General features: G+C 40.2%; 1 protein-coding gene across 5 annotated transcripts in view; it reads right to left on the bottom strand.

The window, feature by feature from the left end:
- Positions 1-440: 440 nt before the first annotated feature.
- The window catches only part of PFKFB4 (6-phosphofructo-2-kinase/fructose-2,6-biphosphatase 4), a 105990-nt gene continuing 79681 nt past the window's right edge, over positions 441-26749 (bottom strand). For 4 of the 5 annotated variants that reach the window (XM_050957830.1, XM_050957831.1, XM_050957827.1 and 1 more), the window contains 5 exons: positions 22654-22783; positions 22167-22229; positions 15240-15304; positions 11358-11448; positions 441-3275 (listed from right to left, as the gene is read on the bottom strand). In XM_050957830.1, the coding sequence (XP_050813787.1) occupies positions 11389-11448; positions 15240-15304; positions 22167-22229; positions 22654-22783 (318 nt within the window). In that variant the 3' untranslated portion in view covers positions 441-3275; positions 11358-11388. The remainder of the gene's footprint in view (positions 3276-11357; positions 11449-15239; positions 15305-22166; positions 22230-22653; positions 22784-26749) is intronic. The other variant, XM_050957828.1, reaches the window with a different exon arrangement.

Raw genomic sequence — 26749 nt, 5'->3', positions numbered from 1 at the left:
ACCAAAGTTGTCCTGTTTTAGTATGTCACAGATCCTAAACATTTAGAATGACAAAACATAACATTTAATTCACAAAGCCTCAATTTACAATCATAATTTCACAAGAATTTTGACTTCCTCTTCTATTTTAAATCTGAACTATTGCTTTTTCTTCACTATTGCAGAAGATGTTTGCCAACCTGAGCAGATCTCAGGTTCCGTCACACTTTGTAGATAGTATAATCAGTATATCTCACCTTTTTTCAGCAGATGATAATGAAATGAACTTAACCTTTACTCTCACACTTCTCTCTATCTGAGATACATGTTGTAAAAAGTATTTCACAGCCTTCCACAATGGACAAATTCATAAAGTGTTTTGACCTGAGGAGATATTTACACAACTCTACATGTTACTGTAGCATAGCTGGTCTAAGGGGACAAGGAAAGAAACACAAATCTTATGTTTTAACATTTAATCTTTATTACTTGGCTGAAAGATCATATGAGATTCATTTTGCCTAGAAGATTAAATTAAAGACCAGTCATGTCAGAAAGGTTAGGATAATCCCATCCAATCACTACAACATAAAACCAATATACTAGACCATGCTTAGAAGTTAACCCCTCTGGATGATGACTCGCTTTTCCGAAACAGATGGGAATATGTATATAGCTTTTAGATTGTAATGAGTAATTCTTGCAATATCTTTCCAGAACTCTCAATTTTTACAGGAGAGATGGGGGTGATCATTTACTTATTTTTACATTCTAGTATTTTCCTTTTACTAACTAAGATACAGTCAATGACATTACTTGTACATTAAAACAGAATTGACAGCTTCAGATTCTCTTTTTTTATTTTCAAGTACTGACATACAATTTATTCACACTTGTATACGGTCATTTTTTTTACTATACATCCATCCTGCAAATGAGAAACTGCTCTGATCACAGTATATTTAAAAGCAGTCTATAAAAATATCTACTATACATAAAACATTTAGCCATATAGAATTGTACAGCACCTCTGAAAGTTCTGATATTAAAAACCCATATAGGGAAATATTTCCCTATTATAACCATGCTTCCTTTGCCAGGACGAAGCTCAAAACTACAGTAGTCCAAACTATCTTGGTAAACCTCTGCTTTTCAAAGCACATTAAGATGATAATATTTGGGAATTTGCCTTGGATAACTATGGATAAAAGCTAAGCTTCCTCAATTTACCATCATTAAACATACATAATCTCTACTGTAGGTCGTGTGGCCCAGATCCAGAGGAAACAGGGCTGTTCTTCTGAACTATGAACAAATAGGTTATCAGAAGGGAAGCCACTATATAGCATCTCTTCCCTCTCCAATATAAGAATCTTTAGGGTTTGTTTTGCTGTGCGTCAAATGTCTTAGCAGTTATTAACATTAGACAATAACTATTAATACAGCTAAATATATACATACTTTTAAATGCATATTACTGGTTGCATGGATTACAGACAAAAAGCTTTTGATGCTAACGTTCCAAGCAAGTGTTTTTGATATCCTATGTATTTGTTTTCTGAAATGAAATCTAGCTAGATGGCTTACTTCCAGTACACTGACTATATTGCTAAGACTAGCTTAATAAAACAAATCAGAACAGCAGCACATATTAGAGTCCCCTGACCTGCATAAAAAAAACAACAACAATTTACCCCTTGCCTGCAAGCTACTTTGACAGAACTCAATTCTCTACACTGAAATTCAACTAAATGTATTAACGGATAAATGCAAAAGTTGGATTATACATAATACAGACATCAAAAAGATACTCTAATAACTAATAGGCAGCTTTCTTCATTTCATTAACAATTAGGTGTTGCTAGCTAAATTCTATCATCCAACACCACATGTATACTACATATATATATTTGCTTGGAACAATGAAAGTAGTGAGTGGCCTAGACATGCATAGAAAATTCTATTACTTTTTATCATTGGATATAAATGCACTTGCAATTTCACAGGATTTTAAAAACAAAATATAGAGATGACATTTAAAAAAATCAACTTCCAAATTCACTCAAGGGTTTTTGTACTTACACAATTCTCAGGAGGCTAAAATCCTATTTTAACATTCTCCTCTATTGACTTAATGCTCCCACATAGAAAACCTTATACTTTTAGGGTGAAATTCACTCTATTAGAGCCCATTTAGGGTTTACATTCAAGTCTTCCTGCATTCAAGTGATGTATTGGGTCTTTTGAGGGCCCACTGAATGGGAGTATATTTTACCCTGAATGTGGAAGTTGTGTTCTCTCTTGGAAAGGCTGCTTAACCTGGACAGTAAAGATATTCTGAAGGATATGTGTCATCTTACCCTTTATAATCTCTTTCTAGGATAATTAGACTATTAGCAAGTCAGCTATCTGTACTTAAAACCATCCTTCCATAACAATCAACTGTTTAACAGTGCACCCACACCATGGTACAAAATGCCATTTTGCGCAGAATAAAGGAACTTACTGTGATAGCAAAGCCTCTCTCACTGTCAATATAACATAATATATAATATCAAATATTTTTTCTTGGCAAAGGGGAAAGCATCCCCATTTCAAAAGACACATACACACGCTGCTTTGCAACTCCTGAACTATGCTCAAACAGACAGGGGATGGGAAAAAAAGAGTATTTGAGAAACTTTTTCAGAGCAAGCCTCCAATATGAAGTGCTTTTGTATCAAATGGAACCTACAGAGCATTAAATGCAGAATTTCACATGTATTCAAAAAAATATATATATTCACACTAAAAAAGAAGTTATCTAATTCTAGGAAGTCATTCACAGTAAAAATAAGAGGTACTCTTAGAAAAGCCATTATTGAAAAAAGTAAAAGTTCAGTTAAAACTTGACAGTAAGATGACGAGCAATTAACAATCTTGCATGAGCTACAGATGAAGCACAAAAACAGTTGAAAAACTGCATATTCACAGAAGAAAAATTTATAGCAACTTCACTGGGTTTCCCATAAATATTTCCTGTCTTGCACATTTCAATTTTCAGCATTGAGTGTCCTCCAGAGTTGTGGGTTTTTCCACAAGTCATTGAATCACATTCTAAAAGCTTTACAGACAAAGGGAGTATGTGCATGTGACACAGCTTGACGTCCTTGGATGTCTTCTCCAGTCTCATGTACCTGAGCTATTTCCTTAGTGCTTCTGTAGCAGGCAGGGCATATTGTCATAGTCCACAGGAGTTATAGATGATTAGGTACTGTCCTCAAGGCTTCCTCTCTCGAGCGATCCACACCTACATTCTGCAAGCCAAAGACAGAAAGTGGATTTAAGCAAAGTTTCTTCCTGCTTTGCTTTAGGTTTTTACTCAGTCTATGGCACATCACAAAGGGCAGACGACAGACAGAATTTGCTTTTCTTACACAGCACCTTGGACACTCATTTTCTCAGAAGACTTAATAAAATGAGACATAAGGCCCAGCCTACACCTACACCAGCTAGTATATAGAGTTCAAAAACCATGATTAAAACTTCATGTCAGCTATTAAATTCTCTACAAAGCCAACTCTCTTAACGCCAGATCACAGGCCTTCTTTGCTGCCAGTAAAAAAGCATCAGTTAGGACATCCATTATGCCAGCTGTTAAAACACTCTCATACTGTCCACTGAGCATGTGTCTTCTTAAGTTTATCTTTAGAGATGTGGTTCCTTGTCCACACTGTGCGCTATGTCAGTTTAGCTGGAACTGCACTCCTTGGACGAGCATTACCTCAGATACAGTCTTGCAAAGACTCCATAGGAAAATGAGGCAGCACTACGCACTTAGCAATAATTGTCACACACCTCTGGGTATTAGGCCCTGCTTGACTAAGATGGGTCAGGTCCCCGAGTTATTCACTTACTCGTCCCCAAAATAGTATCTGTTCAGATTTCTAGTTTTATTAGCTACTAGCAGATTTTATATTAACTGAAATTGAGTGAATTCATTTTTACTGGTTTCTGCAGTCTTAGAAAAGTGTTTTTCCATTGACTATCTTCCCTGGTCTCATAAAACCAAAAACACTGACATTCAAGGTTATTTGCTGGATAAGCAAAATGTAAATAAAACTGAAGGGTCTATTCTCCCCTCCCCACAAGCATACAATTAGTGTTAGGGCATATAGATATTATCATTCATATTATGGGGATAGGTGCCAGTGGTTGGCATGTAGATGTCATTTTAAAACCACTTTTTCTACCATCTGACTGCAATACTGTCCCCAAAGCTGTTTGGATAGCATATGAAGTTTCTATACCACTAGTTTCACTCTGTAACCATATAGATTTTAACTGAGAAGTAACAAGTCTACAGAACTTATGGAAGAAGATGGTTGCAGAAAAGTTTTGCACGCTTAAAAGGTTCTCTACTGCAGAGCCCTTTCTTTCAACCACTAACAAGTGGAAACCCCAGCTGCAAAGACCAGTGATGTCACAGGAAAGACTCCCGATGGCTTTGCATAAGGCCCATTATCAACGGATGGGAGATATAGCACCTACTGCTGACTTTGCCACAGACCATCTCCCTGTTCTGTGTTTTAACCACAAAATCACTCTCCTATTATAAGCACTGTAAACTACCTTTACTGAAAATTCTGTCTGAATTTGCTTTTATTACTGCACCTCAGATTTTCATGAATTGCACAAATTTCACCAGAAACCTCCTCCTCAATCTTTCTATGTAGTCTCAAAAGATATTTGAACTTCTTTTCTGATTTTGTTTTGGTCTAAAGGGCAATGAGGGGCGAAGCCATTGCAGTACAACTATTAAATAATAAGAGCTGTCACTTTTAGTAAGTTTATCAAGCTCCTCCTTTACAGCACACATCCAGGCAATGACTTGATTTAATAAAATATAAAGTGAGTTGGAAAATTGATTTGGGGATGATAAGTTGCTTTATTATACTTAATGGGTTACTATCAAGTTACTGGAAAACAATTCATTTTCAAAAATAAGTTTAAACATGTTTCAGGGTTCTACACCCGCCAATATGACCAACAGCCACAACTGCTAGTCAATTTTTGTGGTTTTATACTCATATTTGCCTTTAAAAAAATATTCTTGTTGATCTGTAAAAACCTACATTAATAAGAAGACATAAAATGACTTATACATAGCAGAAATGACTGAACTGACTACACAAAGTGCATCCAAAAGTGCACACAGAAAACTAATTGAAAAACAGAAATCCATTTTTTCCTCTACCCTATCAGTGACAGAAATCTAGCTCTTACTTGTGAAAACGGTATGTAGAAAAAAGCCTGTGATTTTTCTTAAGTTGAGGGCACCCCCACTACTACTTTTTTAAAACTTCTCTATTTTAATTCATTCCCTTTATTTCAAATCAGCATTGGATTGACACACAGATTATTTTCTCACACGCTCTGAAATAGCTAAGGTTTCTGAAAAGACTTAACGCTGGAGCACTGGTGAGCTGTCGCAGGCTTTTTGACCTCCAGGCAGTTAATCTGTTCCTCTGCCCAGCAAAGAATCAAGAGCAGAACCACCTTTCATTTCAGTAAAATTGGGTAACGGTCCTATTCCTGGATGACATTTCAGTACGTAATACCATCTTAAAACTGAGGAAGACAATGTGTGAGGAAGTGATAAGTGAGGATTGTTAGCTCACTGACTCTTCTTGCTGAAACAGTAAACAAGCAGAACCTGAAGAGTTTACAGTTTAATCAGAGATATGCCAGTAGGCTCCAGGGACTGATTCCAATAATGTTATTAATACTAGGTTAAGACCCCAGACTAGGGCAATGTATTTTACAGGAGATCTGAGTCTTGTGAGAAAATTATGGAAACATCACTCTGTGAAAGTTAAGTTACCGGCAAGCCTGAAACCAAACCTTGAAACCTACACTGCCATCAACTAAGCCTATATGGAATCCCTCCAGAGGAAATTCAAGAGTTCATTCTGATGACACTGAAAGCTGAGTTTTCTCTGGGCAGGCAGCAAATTCAGAATGTCTTTCAAACTCTTAATGGGATTGGGGGTTCCAGGAGTTGAAGTGAGCCTTTATTATCTTTTCAAATACTCCTTTTTCTTGAGGCAATAATTTCTTGTGCAACAACCCAGCAGAGGCCAAATTCTAGAGAAGAGTAACTGTCCTGTTTTTGGGAGAGACAACAAGGGATTTGGAGTCACCACCTGTCTATGGATATTTGGCTTTAGCAAGCCAATCTTTGGCCACAACGGAGCAATGATGAGGGTATTTGTTCAATCTGCCCATATTTTTCAGAATAACTTGTGCAACACTTGGATCAAAATGACACATCCACCAGGCTCTTGGGACTAAGTTATTAAAGGGTTGTCTATGTGGGCTGCCTGAGAGCCCCAGTATTGGCTGCACTATATGGAAGGCTGGGCATTTGCTGTTGACTCAAAGAGATGGAAGGCAAGAAGCCAAATTCCAGGAAATCCCAGGGAAAATAAGAGGAGACCAAGAAGTTGTTGGAGTAGACTATATGCCGTAATAGATGGAGGCCTAAGAGAAAAAAGAGGGAGACCTCTCTATCAGAAAGAGTGCAATGAGGGAGAAAGGATGGCGTAGCTACATTGTCTGGTAATGAGAAGTTCTGGCCATAGTCCTAAATATTCTAGGGATTCATCTCGGGGTACGTCTACACTATGGGATTATTCCGATTTTACATAAACCGATTTTATAAAACAGACTGTATAAAGTCGACTGCACGCAGCCACACTAAGCATATTAATTCGGCGGTGTGCGTCCATGGTCCGAGGCTAGCGTCGATTTCCGGAGCGTTGCACTGTGGGTAACTATTCTATAGCTATCCCATAGTTCCCGCAGTCTCCCCTGCCCCTTAGAATTCTGGGTTGAGAGCCCAGTGGCTGATGGGGCAAAAATCATTGTCGCGGGTGGTTCTGGGTAAATGTCGTCAGTCATTCCTTCCTCCGGGAAAGCAACGGCAGACAATCATTTCGCACCCTTTTTCCCTGGATTGCCCTGGCAGACGCCATAGCACGGCAACCATGGAGCCCATTCAGCCTTTTTTTTTTTTTTTTTTTTACAGTCACTGTATGCATACTGGATGCCGCGGACAGAGGCGATACTCCAGCGCTATACAGCAGCATTCATTTGCTTTTGCATGATAGCAGAGATGGTTACCAGTCGTTCTGTACCGTCTGCTGCCAGTGTAATTTGGCAATGAGATGACGGTTATCTGTCCTTCTGTGCTGTCTGCTGCTATCATGGGTGCCCCTGGCTGAGATCAGCCGGGGGCGCAAAAGCAAAACTGGGAATGACTCCCCGAGTCAATCCCTCCTTTATGGTTTCTAAAAATAGAGTCAGTCCTGCCTAGAATATGGGACAAATGTACTAGAGAAGCAGTATATCAGAGAGCGGACATTAGGAAAAAGTTTGGACATTAGGAAAAAGTTCCTAACTGTCAGAGTAAATACTGGAATAGATTGCCTAGGGAAGTTGTGGAATCTCCATCTCTGGAGATATTTAAGAGTAGGTTAGATAAATGCCTATTAGGGATGGTCTAGACAGTATCTGGTCCTGCCATGAGGGCAGGGGACTGGACTCGATGACCTCTCGAGGTCCCTTCCAGTCCTAGAGTCTATGAGTCTATGAGTACAGCTGCTCCGTGTCAGATCCCGCAGAAATGATGAGCTACATGCCATTCACGGGGGGTGCCCCTGCAACAACCCCACCCGTTGTTTCCCTTCTCCCCCAACCTTCCTGGGCTACCGTAGCAGTGTCCCCCCCATTTGTGTCATGAAGTAATAAAGAATGCAGGAATAAGAAACACTGAGTTTTTAGCGACATAAAATGAGGGGAAGGCAGCCTCCCGGTGCTATGATAGTCCAGGCAGGACATTAAGCAGTATGGGGGGAGAGGAGCCCAGCATCCCACTGCTATGATAGTCCAGGCAGTACAGAATCTTTTCTTTTCACATGAAAAGGAGGGGGCTGATTGAAGCTCAGCCCCCAGTTGCTATGATGAAGACAGTTACCAGCCGTTCTGTACCATCTACTGGGAATGACCGGGAGTCATTCCTATTTTTACCCAGGCGCCACCGGCCAGCCTCACCTGAAGCCAGCCAGGAGCACTCACGGGCTGATGGTGACGATGGATATCAGCCATATTGTACCGTCTGCCACCAGGGAGGGGAGAGGAGCGGATACTTCTCTTCACTGCTGCAACATCACGTCTACCAGCAGCATTCAGTAGACATAGGGTGACACTGAAAGAAGTCAAGAAATGATTTCTTTCCCTTTTCTTTCACGTGGGGGGGGGAGTAAATTGACGAGCTATTCCCTGAACCATGCCGGACAATGTGTTTGAACCTACGGGCATTGGGAGCTCAGCCAAGAATGCAAATACTTTTCGGAGACTGCTGGGGACTGTGGGATAGCTGGAGTCCTCAGTACCCCCTCTCTCCCTCCATGAGCGTCCATTTGAGTCTCTGGCTTCCCGTTACGCTTGTCACACAGCACTGTGTAGCCTGTAGATTTTTTTTTCAAACGCTTTGGCATTTCGTCTTCTGTAATGGAGCTTTGATAGAACAGATTTGTCTCCCCATACAGCAATCAGATTCAGTATCTCCCGTACGGTTCATGCTGGAGCTCTTTTTGGATTTGGAACTGCATTGCCACCCGTGCTGATCAGAGCTCCACGCTGGGCAAACACGAAATGAAAATCAAAATTTCGCAGGGCTTTTCCTGTTTACTGGACCACTGCATCCGAGCTGAGATTGCTGTCCAGAGTGGTGCACTGTGGGATACCGCCCGGAGGCCAATACCGTCGATTTGTGGCCACACTAACCCTAATCCGATATGGTAATACCGATTTTAGCGCTAGTCCTCTCGTCGGGGAGGAGTACAGAAACCGATTTAAAGAGCCCTTTATATCGATATAAAGAGCCTCGTAGTGTGGACGGGTACAGCATTAAATCGGTTTAACGCTGATAAAATCAGTTTAAACGCGTAGTGTAAACCAGGCCTCAGATACCTATGGCAACCATGTCTGTGAGAGTAGATGGAACCAGGACGGGAGAGCACATAATAGTGTTTTTTTTTACTGGCAGGAACTGTGCAGCTCTTGAGACTGCCAACATGGGCTTATGCCTGTCTCCAGGATACCCTTGGCTTGCAAGAAAAACAATTCTGGAAGGAATGAAGTAGGGAGGACAGTATGTTTCAGAAAGAAGCCAGACAAGGAGTTGTTAAATACACTGAATGCAGACACGGCTAGTTTACCACGCACAAAAAATAAAAATAAAAAACAACACCAGAACTCAGTTTCTGAAAAGCATACACATCCAAAACCCAAAAGATAAAAAAATTCATAAAAATAAATGAATAGATATTTTAAATCAGTGTATTGTAGCAGCTTAGGCACTATAACTAGCTGATTTCCCTTGGAGCTCTGTACAAATCAGCCCAGGGTTAAAAATCCATTCTGTCCTCTGGTAAGGTTTTCTCTAGTGCTACAATAACTGTAAGCAGTTATTGAACCACTTACTCCACTGCCACATCCAGGCAATTATACAAACTGAAAAAGGCCTCTTAGAACTGCCTACTGACTCTTACCTACATCTGCAGGATATAAGTATTACAGACATCAGACAGCAGAAACAGCTTTAAGTTAACTTTGAATATATACTTACAATTGCATAGGATTCTCCTTAGTAATGGGCCACACACACACTCCTCCTTAATTTACTCACTATCTTGTTACTTTTCCACATCTCTGGTTTACATAACTAACTTCCCTGCAAACCTCTCAAGGATACTCATGGCAGCAACGGGAACAGAACCCAGGTCACTTGACTCCCAGTCTAATGTCCTATCCAGTACTACATGCTATCACTTGAAACTTCAAATTCTATACTTGGAGGATAGATTATTTACAGAAGCCAGCTAGCTATCAATTAATCCCTATCACTATGGTATTTAGGAGCGCGTAATGCGGTACATGACCTCAACAGTAATTATCAAAAAATGCAAATAGTTAATTTCACCAAAATGCAAAATGTTTGTAAAAAATGTACACGCTGGAGAAACAGACCTATTAACTGAACAAACAGTTTACACAACAAGGGATTTGTGCTATTCTTTTAGATGAAGAACAATTGCTTAGAAAGCAGCCTATTTTCCAAGATTCGATGCAATGAAAATAAAGCTGCCCCTGTTACTCGGACACTCCTAATTTATGTTAATTTGGTCTCTATCCTCGAAAAAACAGCAAGGTCGTGCTGCTACTCAACTTTCAAATGAGCTACAATTTCTTTTTGTACAATGTGTAAAGGATTTTAGACACTGGCATGTTGCACTCTCTTGGTGAATAATTGCTTGACAATCAGTAGTAAACATGACATCTTTCACACAAACATTCTGTTAATGCTTCGGGAGGTGTGTGCACCCATTTTGGTCAGGACAACCTCCAACCAATCTTTTAAGTATAAGCTAAAATCTAGCTACAGACTAATCTGAAATGGCCATTGCCCTTTGTATTGTACCTAAGGTAAGCTCTGATAAGATGTATGCACTATTGAAGACTCAAAGGTGAAGACTCAAAGACTACATGACGACTCAAAGGTCATCCACATATGCGCTAGGAGCAGCGTACTACTAGCAGTAAGTGTGGCTGCTGCTTGCCAGACCATGAATAGGGAACTTTAAGATTCTGTGTTTCTATCTTAATTCCTAAACAAAAGAAACCAAATGAAAATTGTTACTATGTGCACAGAGAACTCTGCTATCCGCCGAATGCAGAAATATATTTTAAGAAAAACCACACACATTAAAATACTCATATACTTCTCATTATGTTTGAAGTCTGGAATAAAATAAGCTTCAACTTGCTAGCCTCCTCTCCAAATATACATCATTACAGAGTTTGGTAATCTAGCAGATCTACCACACTAGCACTACGGATCAGTAGAACTAAATGTTTTTTCTAACTATGGAAATGTTATTTTCTGCTACATTTAACAGTCCAATCACTCCCAAGGCCAGGGAAACAAGTAGTACTTGTGCCCAGCTTGTGCTTATCACACACAGTATGTTATGCATCGTAGCTTTCATACTTCAACTAAAGTCCAACGGTTACTGGACCTAAAAAACAATTTAAAAATTAAAACTGCAAAAATCACAGATTATGGAAATCTTAAAAAAAACAAAACAAAAAAACGCAAACAGCAGCCAATTAAGGTTTGACTGAATTAGCATAATACAGTTTCACTATGCCTAGACAATTTTACATGTTATGTGCTGTACAATGATTTAAATATTATTTTTGTAATTGATTTCAAAGTGATTGGAATGATTTTTTTAAAGATGTATTTTAAAGTAATAGGATGAAAACAGCACCACATGTTTGATAGCTGATCTGGACACGGGTTCACTGGTGAGCAGGGACTGTTACAAGGGCTTCCTCAGGAGGTCTGGAAATGTCTACATTCTGTATAATAATAAAAATACAGAGGAGAATATTTATCATGCAGCAATAAGCAGCAGTAAAATATCAATCAGCTTCCTTCACAAGTACACAGCTGTACTTCAACAAAAGATTTTTCACTCAGAAAATTCAGTGAAGTAACAGCTTTTTAATGCATTAGAACATACAGCAGCACAACTTATATAAAATAACTATCAATCCTACATAAATTTTATTGCTAACACTTCAGTTATTCACATGTAGAGGATTCCTATTATAGGCCCCAATCAGGAAAACTCTTAAGCATGTGCTTAAATCTATTCCTACCCAGGAAAATCATTAAGCACATACTCCGCTCCCATTGAAATCAAGTATGTAAACTGGTTTCTCTGAATAGCAATGCTTTCCTGACTAGAGCCGTACACTGCATTTCCATAACATGATCTTCACTTTACTTGTAATATAGCTAGTTTAGAATACAAAAACTACACCTGATGTGGTGAGTTATGACAAAATCCCTCCCCCAAGAGTAAAACAGTACCTATGGGTAGATCTCTGATTACAAGTTGCATAGTATTGCCCATGTTCAATGCAGCATGTGTTCAAAGGGCAGATAGTTTAGCTAATAAGCCTGATGTTGGCTGCACCCATGCAGCTCAAGTTGGGGGCCTACAACAGTATCACCAAATTCAAATAAAGTACCTGCTAACCTAGTACCCTACCTACGACTTTAAATAAAAACCAAATGATGTGCATTCAGGTTCAATCTGAAAGATCAATTCATGCTTCAAACCAAAGCCATTTCAATTCCAAAAATATATTTTCCACTTAAAAAAAAAAAAAGGCTTTGGGCATTTGGGTTACATGTTTCTCTCCCTGTACACTTCCCTGACTCTGTGTTAGGGTGAGCAAATTTCTCTTTTCTTTTTATGATAAAAACTGAATTAACTGAAATAAATCTAAAATGAGTTTTTGCAATGAATCTCTAATTTATGGACTAAGATATGTAGCAAAGGAAACAGATTTTACTGCCATACAAAGGCATTAAACTTGCTTTCTGAAATAAAATCCAAAACATCAGAGAGATAACTCAAATGATTGTTGAAGTAGCTCCATAAGATTTATTATGGGAAAAAAACAAAGATCACTCTTCCTTTATCCTATCCAGACTGAGACTGAAGTCATTACAAATCTGATGCTACTGTACATGAACAGTCAGATCTGGAGTCCAAATTCAGATAGATCATCTTTATTATCGAAAACATAGGAAAGTCAGTTATTCTACTCCTTTATATGTATTTTTGCAATGTAAAAATGACCAGTCTTGAATTTTTCTTAGAGTACATAAAGTATTTTAAAACTTTTTTTCAATATCTGCTATGCACTGTATCATGCCTTATATATTGATATGGAATTTATATCTAAGAAGCGCACACAGTACAATTATTAGGAAAGCATCTTGTTTGTAATGGTAATTTTTTTAAATTAAATACTATAGCTGTTCAGCTTTAATAAAGAGTATTTTAAAATTAGATTTTACAGTAGCAGTTACCATTTACATAGATAGCATAAAGGAAATATTTTATACTCTAATGCCACACTCTTAATCCTGACCTAATCAACTTAGCCTTTCATCCTGCCTAGTTAGTTTAAATGTATACTATGAACTTTACTCAGTGTGGGTCTTTCAGAAGACATCTCAAGTACAGGTCCTGTCTGTGACTCTCTACGGATAATAAAATCCCCATGGGTCTTCCCTGAAAAAACTCAGGTTTACTCTGCTATCCTTTGTCAAACTTTTCCACTAGTTTCACTACCATACAGTTGTTGCCTGACTTCTACCCTTCTCCCCAAACATGATTACATTTTAGCAACACCAGATGTGTAGTTTGTGAAGCATTTCAGGTCAAAAGGTGCTAATTAACAGCATTAGGTCCTCAGGTACCCATAATTATAACATTTAGAGCTAATGCAGTGACTCAACAGGTTCTCTTCCCAAATGAACGTTTTTAATAAGCTATCATAATGAATATTCCCAATAGCAATTTCCTGGAAATACGCTGCATGCTGTAAGACACTGTGGCAGACTAAGGTTAATCAGCAGTTCTTCATCTGAACTGCAGGAGACAGTCATTTGGATCATCACTGAAAAAGTCATGGCTTGAAAATAAGGATATTCACAAAGGGGCACATAAGGATGTCATTTCGGTGTTAAAGAACATGTTCAATTTGTCAGAATTGTTTAATATTCCATCTGATGGGTGAGGTGAAGTGTTTACCAGAAAGCATCCCATTATTTACGCTCTGTTCCTCTTAAGTGGCTTTCAGCATAATATGCAAGTTGCATCAAGAAGGACAGATTAAAAAATCTGGCAAAATGTAACCGTTGACAGGAAAGTAGTAATGAAAGCAGTGAAGCCTAAACATGGTAAAAAACATCCATAATGAAAGCACTTGACTAGAATCGCTACTGAAACCAATGTTTTGTCAACTCAGTGCAACTAAGATAAAACTTCTTGCAAAGCCCGGTAGCAAACAGCATGCAATAAACTGATTAGTCACAAAAATGCCATATATACTCAAATAAATATATATAGATATAGATATAGATATAGATATTATATTACACACACATCATTTCCATGCACACAAACAAAAAAAAATCTCGTATCTTCACACATGTATGGCCCTAATCAATACCACAAATCCCAACTTCTCACTATAATATAAATTGACTATACTGCACTAATGCATTTGCCTCAACTCTACCCATATTATTCTTTGCAATGGTAGCCAAATTACTTCAAGGGAGACAAGGTGTAGACAGAAAAGCTAGTAGCACAAGCACCATGCTTATCAATTTTGGGTAAGCTTTTATAATTCATCAATGGCAGAGTAATATGGTCAATCCAAACTCGTGTTACTATAGAATGCTATGACACACACAGCATCTCATACTCTGATTCTACAAGAATGCAAGCCTGACTTCCTAATTCTGCTTACACATTATACACATACAAGCCACTGGGGGGTATACGAGTTGACCTTGACTAGCTACATCCACTGAGATATCTCAGGTTAGGTATCTCAGTGTAAACACACCCCTGTCTTCTGCAGTGAAATGATGAAACCTCAGTTGGCCGGGCTTGCTTTGAGGTGGTCAACATGACAGATATAAAAACACCCATTCCTTCTCTGTGCTAGTGTTCCCACCGTTGGCTAGCATTGCTAAAAATTCTCAGTACAGACAAAGCCCTGTAATTGCAGTCAGCCTACAGCAAGACAGACTTCATTAATCCCTACTATCAACAGTTCTTGCACATTTTGGAAATGCATGGGGAACTATGCCAATTCCAAAATGGAAAAAGAGCTCAATCAAAATTTTTCTCTAATGTTTAAAAAATACATTATCATGCACTTGTAAAGTGAAATAGATGCATGATAAGCTGGTTCATAACAGACTGAACAGCTTATTCATTGCTTTGATCATTACTAAGGCTTTGGCCTTTGTATTTTCTAACAAAAATATAGAAGGCATTGACTTAGAAACACTATGTACACACAGTTGACATTTCTGAATGCAAGAGCCAGAGTTTACCTTTACATCTGAAATGTAAAATTTCTTTTCACAAACTTATCTAGCAAACAATACCCAGATGAGTAACATACTGGTTACACGAAGTTGATGTGCAACGTTAAATATGCTCAGCAATTGTAACAAATTAATTCTAAATCTGGGCAATAGACTTTTTTTTATGATAATCATCTCAGAAAATGCAATGCATTAAGGTATTTGTATTGAACACTTGTCCTACCTCTGGTTTATCTCTGTGTGTGTTTACAGCTTCAATGTTCAGGAATATAGATTCCACCTTACAACCTGTTGACAGAAATTAACCAGATAAGCAATTAATGTTTCTAAAACTGTTTTGCTTTTTAAAAAAAGTTACAGCAAATATGTGATCTAACTTTAAAAGATTATTCCCTGTCCTTTCCTCCACCTCTTGGCTTTCACTTGGAATTCCTTTGCTAAGTTGTAATTGTCCTTGGCCTCACAATGAACCAACCCCAGTGGGTTTAGTATTTATCCCAGTTTGGTGATTAATCCAGTTCTCACTATCTTCAACCTCATATTCTTCTTATTACTTTTAACAAGACAGGGAAACTAAATAATTCATTTTGTTCAAAAACCAATCAAAAATGATGATAGGCATACACACAAACATAAAATTTCACATCCACTTCTGTTTTCTCGGATATTTTTAACCTTAGCATCACATTGTACTGACCTCAAACTCTTAACAACGGTGAATGTGACCAAATGCATGTATATTTCAGATTTTTAAAAGCCCACATTACTAAGGCTGGCACAGGCAAGCCTATTAAATTATTATTAAATTTACCTAACATTTTAACATTTATATAAATGGAAATCTAAAGCTAACCTCTGGGGAGAAGCCAATTTTTTTTCCATTGGATGAGCCAACAAGCTCAGAGAAAGTAGGAAAGCCATTATTTGTCTCTCATGCTAGCTTGGTTTTAATAGATGCCTCCAGAAAAAACTGATCCATTTACAGACTAGTGACTATCCAGTGCATTTAAAAAAAAACACACACACACACACACACAAACCAAAAAACAAGATTGTTTGCAGAGAGCAAAGCTGATACGTCCCATATGGAGAGAATTTACCCACCTGTCCTCATCATGTTGAAGAAACAGAAGAAACTCACTAAATCATCTGTCACTAATCTGCACTCTCCATAATTTGGTGGTCTAGACTCACTCCTCAGCAATGTTTAATAACCAAGGGCTGTAGTTCAGGTCTCATATTACTAAGACATTATTTTTATGAAATACACTACAAAATATCTATTAGTATATGCTCTGAAACCTCACACAACATTAAAGCAAAGTACCATTTGTGACGCATTATTATATGTGCTCTAATTAGTCTGTTCACTTACTAATTACAGTGAATCAGAGAAGTTAGAATAAGAACAGGAGTACTTGGGGCACCTTAGAGACTAACACATTTATTTGAGCAAAAGCTTTCGTGGGCTACAGCCGACTTCATCGGATGCATACACTGGAACATCCTGTTCTTTTTGCAGATACAGACTAACGCGGCTGTCAGAAGTTATAATGCAGTCTTTCCCCAAATGCAAGTCAAGCAGAAATCCACCCTACTTCCAAAAATTAAAGCTACATCAACAGTCAGAATGGTACAAATTTGTACTGTTCCTCAGAGGGGGATCTTTTTTGACTAATATTGAGAAACTCATTTGCAACTAGCAATGAGAGAACACACTGGGCCTCATGGCCATATCCTGCAGAAAAGTCCATTAAAAGGGTTTGGGGTGAAACTCTGTTCCTCAAGGGAGAACCCTATTAGTTTTTCCACTAGCATTCTCATCCCCACACACAAACAGCAAAGGGTTCAAACCCTGATATTTTACTCCTGCGGAAATTTTGCACCACTGTGCACATGCTGAATACATGTTTCCCACACAAAAATTTTCTCTGCAGAAAATAAATTCTGCTGGAGAGGTGCTGCAATTACATCTTTTGCCCACCAGGGGCTGCTCTGGCACCCAAACAGAGGGCAACTGATTCTGGATGGGAGCAGCCCTCTGCCAATAGGGAGGAGATGAGGCTGTGTTCCACACAGCGCCCTACCCATGGGGCCAGATGAGGAGGCACAGAACATGGAGGGGGATGGACAGAGTGGGGCTTCTGACAGACTGAGGTTCTAAAGGGCTAGTGGGGGGACAGACTGGGGCAGGGGCTGAATGTGAGTGAGGATGCAGGGGTACATGGGGATGGGAGAGAAGCGGTGGCTGAGTGAGGGTGCAGGGACACATAGGGATGGGGTAGATGTGCCTGATTGAATGGGAGAAGCTAGGAGTCAGCCAGGGTCTGCAAAGATGAGGCTTCACAACTCCCTAACAAACCCTCCCCTCAAAAACCAAACTGTTCCATACTTCTCCCACCCATACCCAACAGCCCTCCAGGTTCACTCCCAGGCGTCTTTGCAGCAATTACTTCCCACTTCCTTAGCTCCTCCATTACTCCTGACTCCCCTAAGCCTTTGCATTGTTTCTGAGAGATGCAGGAAATATATTTCTGTATTGTAGTTTAAATTGATTACTACTTAAAGTTCTGTACTAATATAACCAGTAAGGAATCTATTTGTCAAAAACATTTTCTGAATTTTTGTTGTCTGTATTGTTACAGATATACTTGTTGACAGGTATTTTTAAATAAAACAGCAAAATAATTGAAACTGACTTGATTATATTGGGTTATTTTGACAAATAAAACATGCAGAATTTTAAAATATTGTGCACAGAACTTATTATTTTTTGGCACAAGATCCCCCAGGAATAATATGTGCAGCTGCTGGGGAACTGTTCGATTCTAAAACTATTTCCACAGAGGTTTCTGAGCCTTCTGTTTCCCTGCCATTAACTCAGAGATTCTCTCAGAGCTCCACACTTCCTGCCTTGTCTCCTTAAGGGGGGGTTCTAAAAACACAGAATTTTGTATAGAAGTTAATATAGCATCAGATGGTTAACTTTTAAGCAGATGCCTCAGAGTGGGTTGTAAAGGAGTGTTAAGATAATAAGCATAGCCCATCTGTCCATCCCCACTAGTCACTAGGGATGAACACACTGCCAAGTAGGATTCTTGAGGAACGATCTGACACATAGCAAGTACTTATGGGAACTAACATAGTACAATTACACACATAAGAAAGGGACTAAGACATGTTAAGTTCAAAGCACTAGGTAATGACAACTTACTAGGGGACAAAGGTTTCCCAAACACATGAAACACACATGATTATTAAATATCTCATGCTTTTTCACATCTTGTCTCATGGAATCCAAGTGACATATCAATATTAGTTTCCCAGAAATATTAACAAATTGAAATATTTATAATTTTAACTTTTGAAGACAAATTTTATGGTTTCAGTTGGTGAAATTACTAAAAAATAGGTTATGCTGCACCTATCAATCACACAAATACAAAAATCCATTCTCATAAGCACAGCCTTCCTACTATTTTAGTCAACAGGAGCTAGAGGGGGTCTCATTGTTAATTCTGTTTTCCTATCTGGTATCTTAAAATACTGTTAATAACATCCAGGTCCAATATCCAAATCCAGATCACAAAGTACCCAAAATCACATAACAGTTCAGTACAATTTCTATATGAAACACTAGAATAGTTTGGGGCCTGGTTTACACTATGCGTTTAAACCGATTTTAGCAGCATTAAACCGATTTAACGCTGTACATTACGAGGCCCTTTATATCGATATAAAGGGCTCTTTAAATCGGTTTCTGTACTCCTCCTCGACGAGAGGAGTTGCGCTAAAATCGGTATTACCATATCGGATTAGGGTTAGTGTGGCCGCAAATCGACGGTATTGGCCTCCGGGCGGTATCCCACAGTGCTCCACTGTGACCACTCTGGACAGCAATCTCAGCTCGGATGCAGTGGCCAGGTAAACAGGAAAAGCCCTGCGAAATTTTGATTTTCATTTTGTGTTTGCCCAGCGTGGAGCTCTGATCAGCACGGGTGGCAATGCAGTCCCAAATCCAAAAAGAGCTCCAGCATGGACCGTACGGGAGATACTGAATCTGATTGCTGTATGGGGAGACAAATCTCTCCTATCAAAGCTCCGTTACAGAAGACGAAATGCCAAAGCGTTTGAAAAAAAAGTCTACAGGCTACACAGTGCTGCGTGACAAGCGTAACGGGAAGCCAGAGACTCAAATGGACGCTCATGGAGGGAGGGAGGGGGTACTGAGGATTCCAGCTATCCCACAGTCCCCAGCAGTCTCCGAAAAGTATTTGCATTCTTGGCTGAGCTCCCAATGCCCGTAGGTTCAAACACATTGTCCGGCGTGGTTCAGGGAATAGCTCGTCAATTTACTCCCGCCCCCCGCGTGAAAGAAAAGGGAAAGAAAACATTTCTTGACTTCTTTCAATGTCACCCTATGTCTACTGAATGCTGCTGTTAGACGCGATGCTGCAGCAGTGAAGAGAAGTATCCGCTCCTCTCCCCTCCCTGGTGGCAGACGGTACAATATGGCTGATATCCATCGTCACCATCAGCCCGTGAGTGCTCCTGGTTGGCTTCAGGTGAGGCTGGCCGGGGGCGCCTGGGTAAAAATAGGAATGACTCCCCGTCATTCCCAGTAGATGGTACAGAACGGCTGGTAACCGTCTTCATCATAGCAACTGGTGGCTGAGCTTCAATCAGCCCCCTCCCTTTCATGTGAAAAGAAAAGATTCTGTACTGCCTGGACTATCATAGCAGTGGGATGCTGGGCTCCTCTCCCCCCATACTGCTTAATGTCCTGCCTGGACTATCATAGCACCGGGAGGCTGCCTTCCCCTCATTTTATGTCGCTAAAAACTCAGTGTTTCTTATTCCTGCATTCTTTATTACTTCATGACACAAATGGGGGGGGGGGGACACTGCCACGGTAGCCCAGGAAGGTTGGGGGAGAAGGGAAACAACGGGTGGGGTTGTTGCAGGGGCGCCTCCCGTGAATGGCATGCAGCTCATCATTTCTGCGGGATCTGACACGGAGCAGCTGTACTCTCTGATATACTGCTTCTCTAGTACATTTGCCCCATATTCCAGGCAGGACTGACTATTTTTAGAAACCATAAAGGAGGGATTGACTCGGGGAGTCATTCCCACTTTTGCTTTTGCGCCCCCGGCCGATCTCAGCCAGGGGCACCCATGATAGCAGCAGACAGCATAGAAGGACAGATAACCGTCATCTCATTGCCAAATTACACTGGCAGCAGACGGTACAGAACGACTGGTAACCATCTCTGCTATCATGCAAAAGCAAATGAATGCTGCTGTGTAGCGCTGGAGTATCGCCTCTGTCCGCAGCATCCAGTACACATACGGTGCCGGTAAAAAAAAAAAAAAATAAGCTGAACGGGCTCTATGGCTGCCGTGCTATGGCGTCTGCCAGGGCAATCCAGGGAAAAAGGGTGCGAAATGATTGTCTGCCGTTGCTTTCCCGGAGGAAGGAATGACTGACGACATTTACCCAGAACCACCCGCGACAATGATTTTTGCCCCATCAGCCACTGGGCTCTCAACCCAGAATTCTAAGGGGCAGGGGAGACTGCGGGAACTATGGGATAGCTATAGAATAGCTACCCACAGTGCAACGCTCCGGAAATCGACATTAGCCTCGGACCATGGACGTACACCGCCGAATTAATGTGCTTAGTGTGGCTGCGTACACTCGACTTTATACAATCTGTTTTATAAAACCGGTTTATGTAAAATCAGAATAATCCCGTAGTGTAGATAACCTGTGCAACATGCCTTCCTTCTCCATTAAGATATTTTTAAATACCAGAACTCCCAGAATACCTGCCTTGCAACTTGTTATAAATGATTTTGGACACCAGATGTCACTAAAGTGAAGAGTTCTCTTAGCTTGTTTAAAAAGCAAGAATATTTTAGATCATTGCTATGAAGTCTATAAAAATCTCTTTTTTTTTTTTTTCCCAGATATGAATTCCCCTGGTTTTTAACAACTATTTCCTTTCTCTTACTTAGATCTGAACAGAAGCCAATTTGGGTTTGTTTTCGTTTAAACTGGATATATATATATTGTTTAGCCTTTGCCATTTGAATTCCATTGCGTAGTTAGATTGTCAAATGATTTTTTGGTAACTCATTCTCAGATAAATTGTGAGAAATTTTTCTCCATCTACAGTTTATCTTCTGAATAGTGATTAGCCATCACTGTGTAAAATTAAACAAATCATTCTAAAGACAATGTAATGAAACACATTAAAATAAGACGTGTTGAATCAGGATTGAGATGCATTTAATCTTAGTAGTGATGAGTTTATGAACTGTGTGTGCAAAACCACTCTAGAATTTATTTAATTTTATTCCTTGTATTCTGTAGACTTCTGGTAAATCTAAGAGTTTAGATTTGCTGAAAAGCAATCTAACAGTAATAATTGTTAATGAAGAGTTTTACAGAAAGTGGGGACACAGCTAGGAAAAAAGAAAAAAAAATTTATTTTTTTTTTCAAAAAGAGGGACCATAAATAAATCTCAGAAAAAACAACCAGCAGACTCTTTGGGGGTAAAGTTTGACAATTACCAAACTCCCATTTTATGAGTAACCTTCAGAATTTCACTTGCTTATTTTTAATTAGCAGAGACATTAAATCAGTGCCCAAAGGACTCAACCAGCATTGGGGTCCCCTAGAGCTGGCACAGTACAAACATAGTCAAGGTGTGCTTGCTGGTGAAATATCATCTGGACTAAATTAATGAATACACACAAGAAAGTGTCCACACACACACACACAAATTGTTATTTTCATATCTTCATTATTATACACTTTTCTGGTGTAATCAAAACTCTCAAATACATATATGTACACTCCCATTAATTTGGAAGGGAGGTATATGCATATATAAGGACAGAATTTGGCCCTCAGCATTTATAGATTTAACTATTTATTTTTCCAATAAAGGAAATTTGTAAAGATGTTTCACAAAGACGTATTTTGACTAAATAATTTTATTGATATTGGGAAAGGAAATTAAATAAGGACTTCTCCCTAAAGTTATACTGGAAAGGACTTCAGTTTATGTATCTTTATTTTAATAAAATCAAGGGTGGAATTTGATAATAGCATGTTTACAAAAAAAAAGTGTTTTAACTTACCATAAGCCACTGGGGTTAACTTTAAGACACTATGGAGTGGGCACTTTAGATAAGGCAGTTGTTCTGAGAAATTGAAAAACAAAAATACATATGAAATACTGGGAACAAGAAAATTCACTTAACTGTAATGTTTGTTACATTAAAACTATTTAAAGATCTTTTCTTCCTAAGTGACATTGAGACCTGTTTTTTGGTTGAGCAGAAAAATATTTGTGTATTCAAAGACAGGAATTATTAAATACAAATCACACAGCAGGCATGCAGAAAGGTAGGTCAGACATGAAAAGAAATTCCACTTAACCATTCACCCAGGGGAAGTAACCTTTGATGTGCAAGTGAATTATTGCGTTAGAATGTGCTGTGACATTAACATTGCATCAAGGGAAGGGTGAGCTTTGTGCCCGGGCTGCATAAGTTGCCAAGACCACTTGCAAGGCTAAGGTTGACCCATTGAATTAAAACATCAATACTGATTAAGGGCATATACCTGCAGTCTTGTCCAGAAAGTAAGCAAGCAGACAGCGCATAACTGCTTGGTGACATATAACAAGCACATTTTCCTGCCTTTCCAGCTCCATAATTACTGGCTCCAGTCTCTGAACGAGATCTTCATATGACTGGAAAACAAAAGCATATTGAGCAGTCACAGGCTTACTTAGGCAGGAATTACTGCAGAGTCAGAAGGAACTACTAATGCTAGTTGTTTTATAAACATTTTATTAAGACAGGATATTGACCAGAAAGGAGGGCCTACATCTGTATAGTGCACTCTGCAAAAGAAAAAACAAAAGTTTACAATTTTTTTTTACTCTGTAGAGGAAGTGGTTTACTCATTTGTCATTATCTCTGGAGCCAAATTATTCCTCAACCCTCTCAAATATAGAATTTTACCATTAATATTTATCTTAATATTACCTCTATTTGCGTGAACTTCTATACTCTGATGTACTCTTACTCATATTTTTTGGTTTGTTTTTTAAACTCAGTTTCTCATTCATGGGCTATCCTGTGCTGGTAATTTATGGCCTGATCCTTCCAATGGGAAATACCAAAACTTTTATTATTAATTTGGTTGCTAGATTCTCTTCCATAATACCTTTTTCACTCCAATTCAGAAAAGCACCTTTTTTCAGGACAGCATTTAAGCAGGCCAACTTGAAGTCAACGCAACTTTAGCATGTGTTTAAAGTGGTTAAATATTGTATTGAACAGAGATTAGCATTAAGCCCACACTAAGGAAGACTGACCAAAGTCAAAGGGTGTTTTTGTTTCTTTGTATTTTCCTAGTTTCTGGATTACGCCTGCTCAATTAAACTAAAAATTAAAATTAAAAAAAACCCTAAAATTTGTCTCATCTTAGGCAATCTCTACACTAGCACTTTTGTCAGGAAAACTTTTGTTGGTCGGGGTATGAAAAAAATACCCCCACCCCCAGGCCCTGACGAATGTACGTTTCACTGACAGACGCACTGACACAGCTACTGTTGCTTGTTGGGGGTGATTTAATTATCGTCAGCACAGAGCAGCTGCACAGGAAACTTACAGTGACGCAGCTGCAGCAGTACAGCTGTGCCACTGTTAAGGTCTCTAGTGTAGACATGGCTGTAATCAGTTAACACCATAACCCTTCCTGTTTGGGTCATATTATCCACAATTACTTAACTTCTGCAATATCATGAGGGTGATAACATTTAGGTAGCTGCTCTATACTGGCCTTAAAAAAAAAAAAAGTTTAGAGTTTGACCTTGATACAAAAGTGCCCCATGCCTAAATGATTATTTTAACAAAAACATACACCTTTTAACCTGGAAGTTACCAGTGAGTAGTGACTAAGGCCCAATCTACAATGGGAAGTTTGTGCCCAGTAAAGCAGATTTTGAGCGCTGTAATTTCCGAGGTGTACACACCACCAAGCCACTTAGTGTGCAGAAAATATGCAGCTGCAATGCTCTAAAAAAAAAAAAAAAAACACCTCAATGAGAGGCATAGACCTTTCTCTGCCATAGCTACAGAGCTGCTGTGCCAGTGTAGACACTGTGGTGATTACAGAGCTGCGATTGGCCTCCAGGAGGTGTCCCACAATGCCTGCTCTCACCTCTCTGGCCATCGGTTTGAATTCTACTGCCCTGCCCTCAGGTGACCAACCATCAGCCCCACCACATACATTCCTTTGCAAATTTGAAAGTCGACTTCCTGTTTCCTCAGTGATGTGTGTTGCGGTCTCAGCACATTTTTCCAGGCAACCATGCCTTCTCCACGCACCAGGCAATCCCCCCATTGGAGCAATGCTGAGCTGCTGGACCTCATAGGCATTTGGGGAGAGGAGGCTGTCCAGTCCCAGCTGCACTCCAGCTGTCAGAATTATGATACCTATGGACAGATTTCTAGCTGCATGATAGAAAAGGGCCACGACCGGGATATATTGCAGAGCAGGATCAAAGTGAAGCTGCAAAATGCCTACCACAAGGTGCAGGAGGCAACCCGCCGCTCTGGTGCTGCACCCACAAGCTGCCGATTCTACAAAGAGCTGTACGTGATATTCGATGGTGAGCCCACCTCCACTGCAAAGTCCACTGTGGATACTTCATTGGCTTCATTGCCAGTCAAGACTGGACTGAACCAGGAGGAGGCAATCTTGATGAAGAGGGGGTGGGGAAACCAAAGGCAGAGGATGACTCAGAGTCCAGAGATGCATGCAGTCAGGAGTTCTTTTCTACCCCAGAGGAGCCTAGCCAATCAGATCTTGGTGAAGCGCAAACAGGAAATGAGGCCCCTGGTAAGTGGATCTGATTTTGGGAATTGCTGAAGCGAGTTGTTGGGGGCAGGAGGGTTGCAGAAAGCAGGCTTGTCTCCCACCTCATGACAAGTTTGAGCAGCAGAACAGGCTGTTGATACACTCCCTCACTTCACAGGAATTTCCCTCAGAGATCTCCAGTAAACTCTCAGAGATCCTGGGCAATCCAATCCCACAGGTTCCTCGGCAGAGCTGTTTTGTTTCTTGCCCCATTAACTGTAACTTTCCCATGCCACTGTGCCATCACGTGGGGAGCGAGGGCTTTGCTGCACACAGGCTTGCTGCACAGGTGTCAGGGCAGAAGCCGCAGGCTTGGAGAAGACCCTCCTTTGATTCTCTGTTCACCCTCAGCATTAAGCTATCTTCCATAATGATCACCTCCTGTGGAAAATGTGGGGACAGGAATGATTATCAGACCCCCCCTACGGTGCTGGCTCTCCCCAAGTGTTCAAGAGGCAAGTGCCCAGTGTACAGCAGGGTCCGGGAACAGTGATTTACCCTGCCCCTGTGGCTACTCATCATTTTGGGGGTCTTCCAGCTCATGTGTGTTTGTAGGGGGTCAGCCAGTTAGTGACAGATGTGAGTGTACTGGCTGTGTTTTAAATCACTGGAACAGTGTTGTCTGTGTTGCAAACAGTACTGCTTCTGTAAAATGTTGCATTTAAACTTCATAGAGAAGACTTTGAGAACACAGCCTCCCTCTTTGTTATCGGTGACAGAATGGTTGCAAAGAATTAGAAAGTGTCCAAGAAGAACTAAGGAGGACTTTATGCGTGATGTTATGAGGCAATCCACTGCCAAGGAAAAGGAACTGAAGGAGTGGCGGAACAGCAAGAAGAGGGGACAAAAGAGGAACATGACACACCAGAAAGAAGCCGTAAAGCGGCTCTTAACAGTTATGGAGTGGCCAAGTGGACACGCTCCAGGCAATACTAGCTCTTCAAACTGAGCAGCTCCACTTCTGTCCTCCCCTGCAGCTGCTGTCGCAAAACTCTTCCCCATGCGACCCCACACACACCGCCAAGACACTCCTATCAACGTCCTGGCTCCACTCTCTACCCACAGAATTCCACTCCTCCCTCCTCACAGTCCAGCAGTGTGGACTCCCAATACTCACTGCATTCAACACCCATCCATCTGCAGTTTGGCCCTGCTGAAGTACAACACCCGCTGCATCGTACTCCAAAGGAGAAGATTGGGTATGAACCCTGGACATACACAAAACAGTAGCCATCCCGGGACCTCTCCTCCTCGAGACCTTCCATTCCCCCATCCCCATCCGTGCTGATGAATTTTTTCGTTTGATTCTCTCCTCTGGTTGTTGTCTTTCAATAAAAGAATTGTGATGGTTTGAAAGCAATCTTTATTCTATTAAGTGAAAGCAAAAAGAGCACCGCAAATCAACATACAATTATGTTAAAGCCCCTTCTTGCATAATGTGCACCAATCACCTCCCAGCATTACAAGCACTGCAATCCCGAGCATAGCACCAAATATTAGTGGCTTTCAGCTTCAAACTGCTGCCTCAAGGCATCCCTGATCCTTATGGCCCCGCACTGTGCCTCTCTAACAGCCTTGGTCTCCGGCTGTTCAAACTCAGCCTCCAGGTGCTGAGCCTCTGCAGTCCAGCCCTGAGTGAAGCTTTCACCCTTCCCTTCACAAATATTATGGAGCTTACAGCATGCAACTATAAGCATAGGAATATTGTCATCAGCCATGTCCAGCTTCCCATACAGGCATTGCCAGCAGGCTTTTAAACGGCCGAATGCACACTCCACAGTCATTCTGC

Source organism: Gopherus flavomarginatus, chromosome 6 (assembly GCF_025201925.1).
Source record: "Gopherus flavomarginatus isolate rGopFla2 chromosome 6, rGopFla2.mat.asm, whole genome shotgun sequence".
NCBI classification, from domain to species: domain Eukaryota; kingdom Metazoa; phylum Chordata; order Testudines; family Testudinidae; genus Gopherus; species Gopherus flavomarginatus.
The sequence above is the reverse complement of the archived record's forward strand: the minus strand, read 5'-3'. Positions and strand labels throughout refer to the sequence as shown.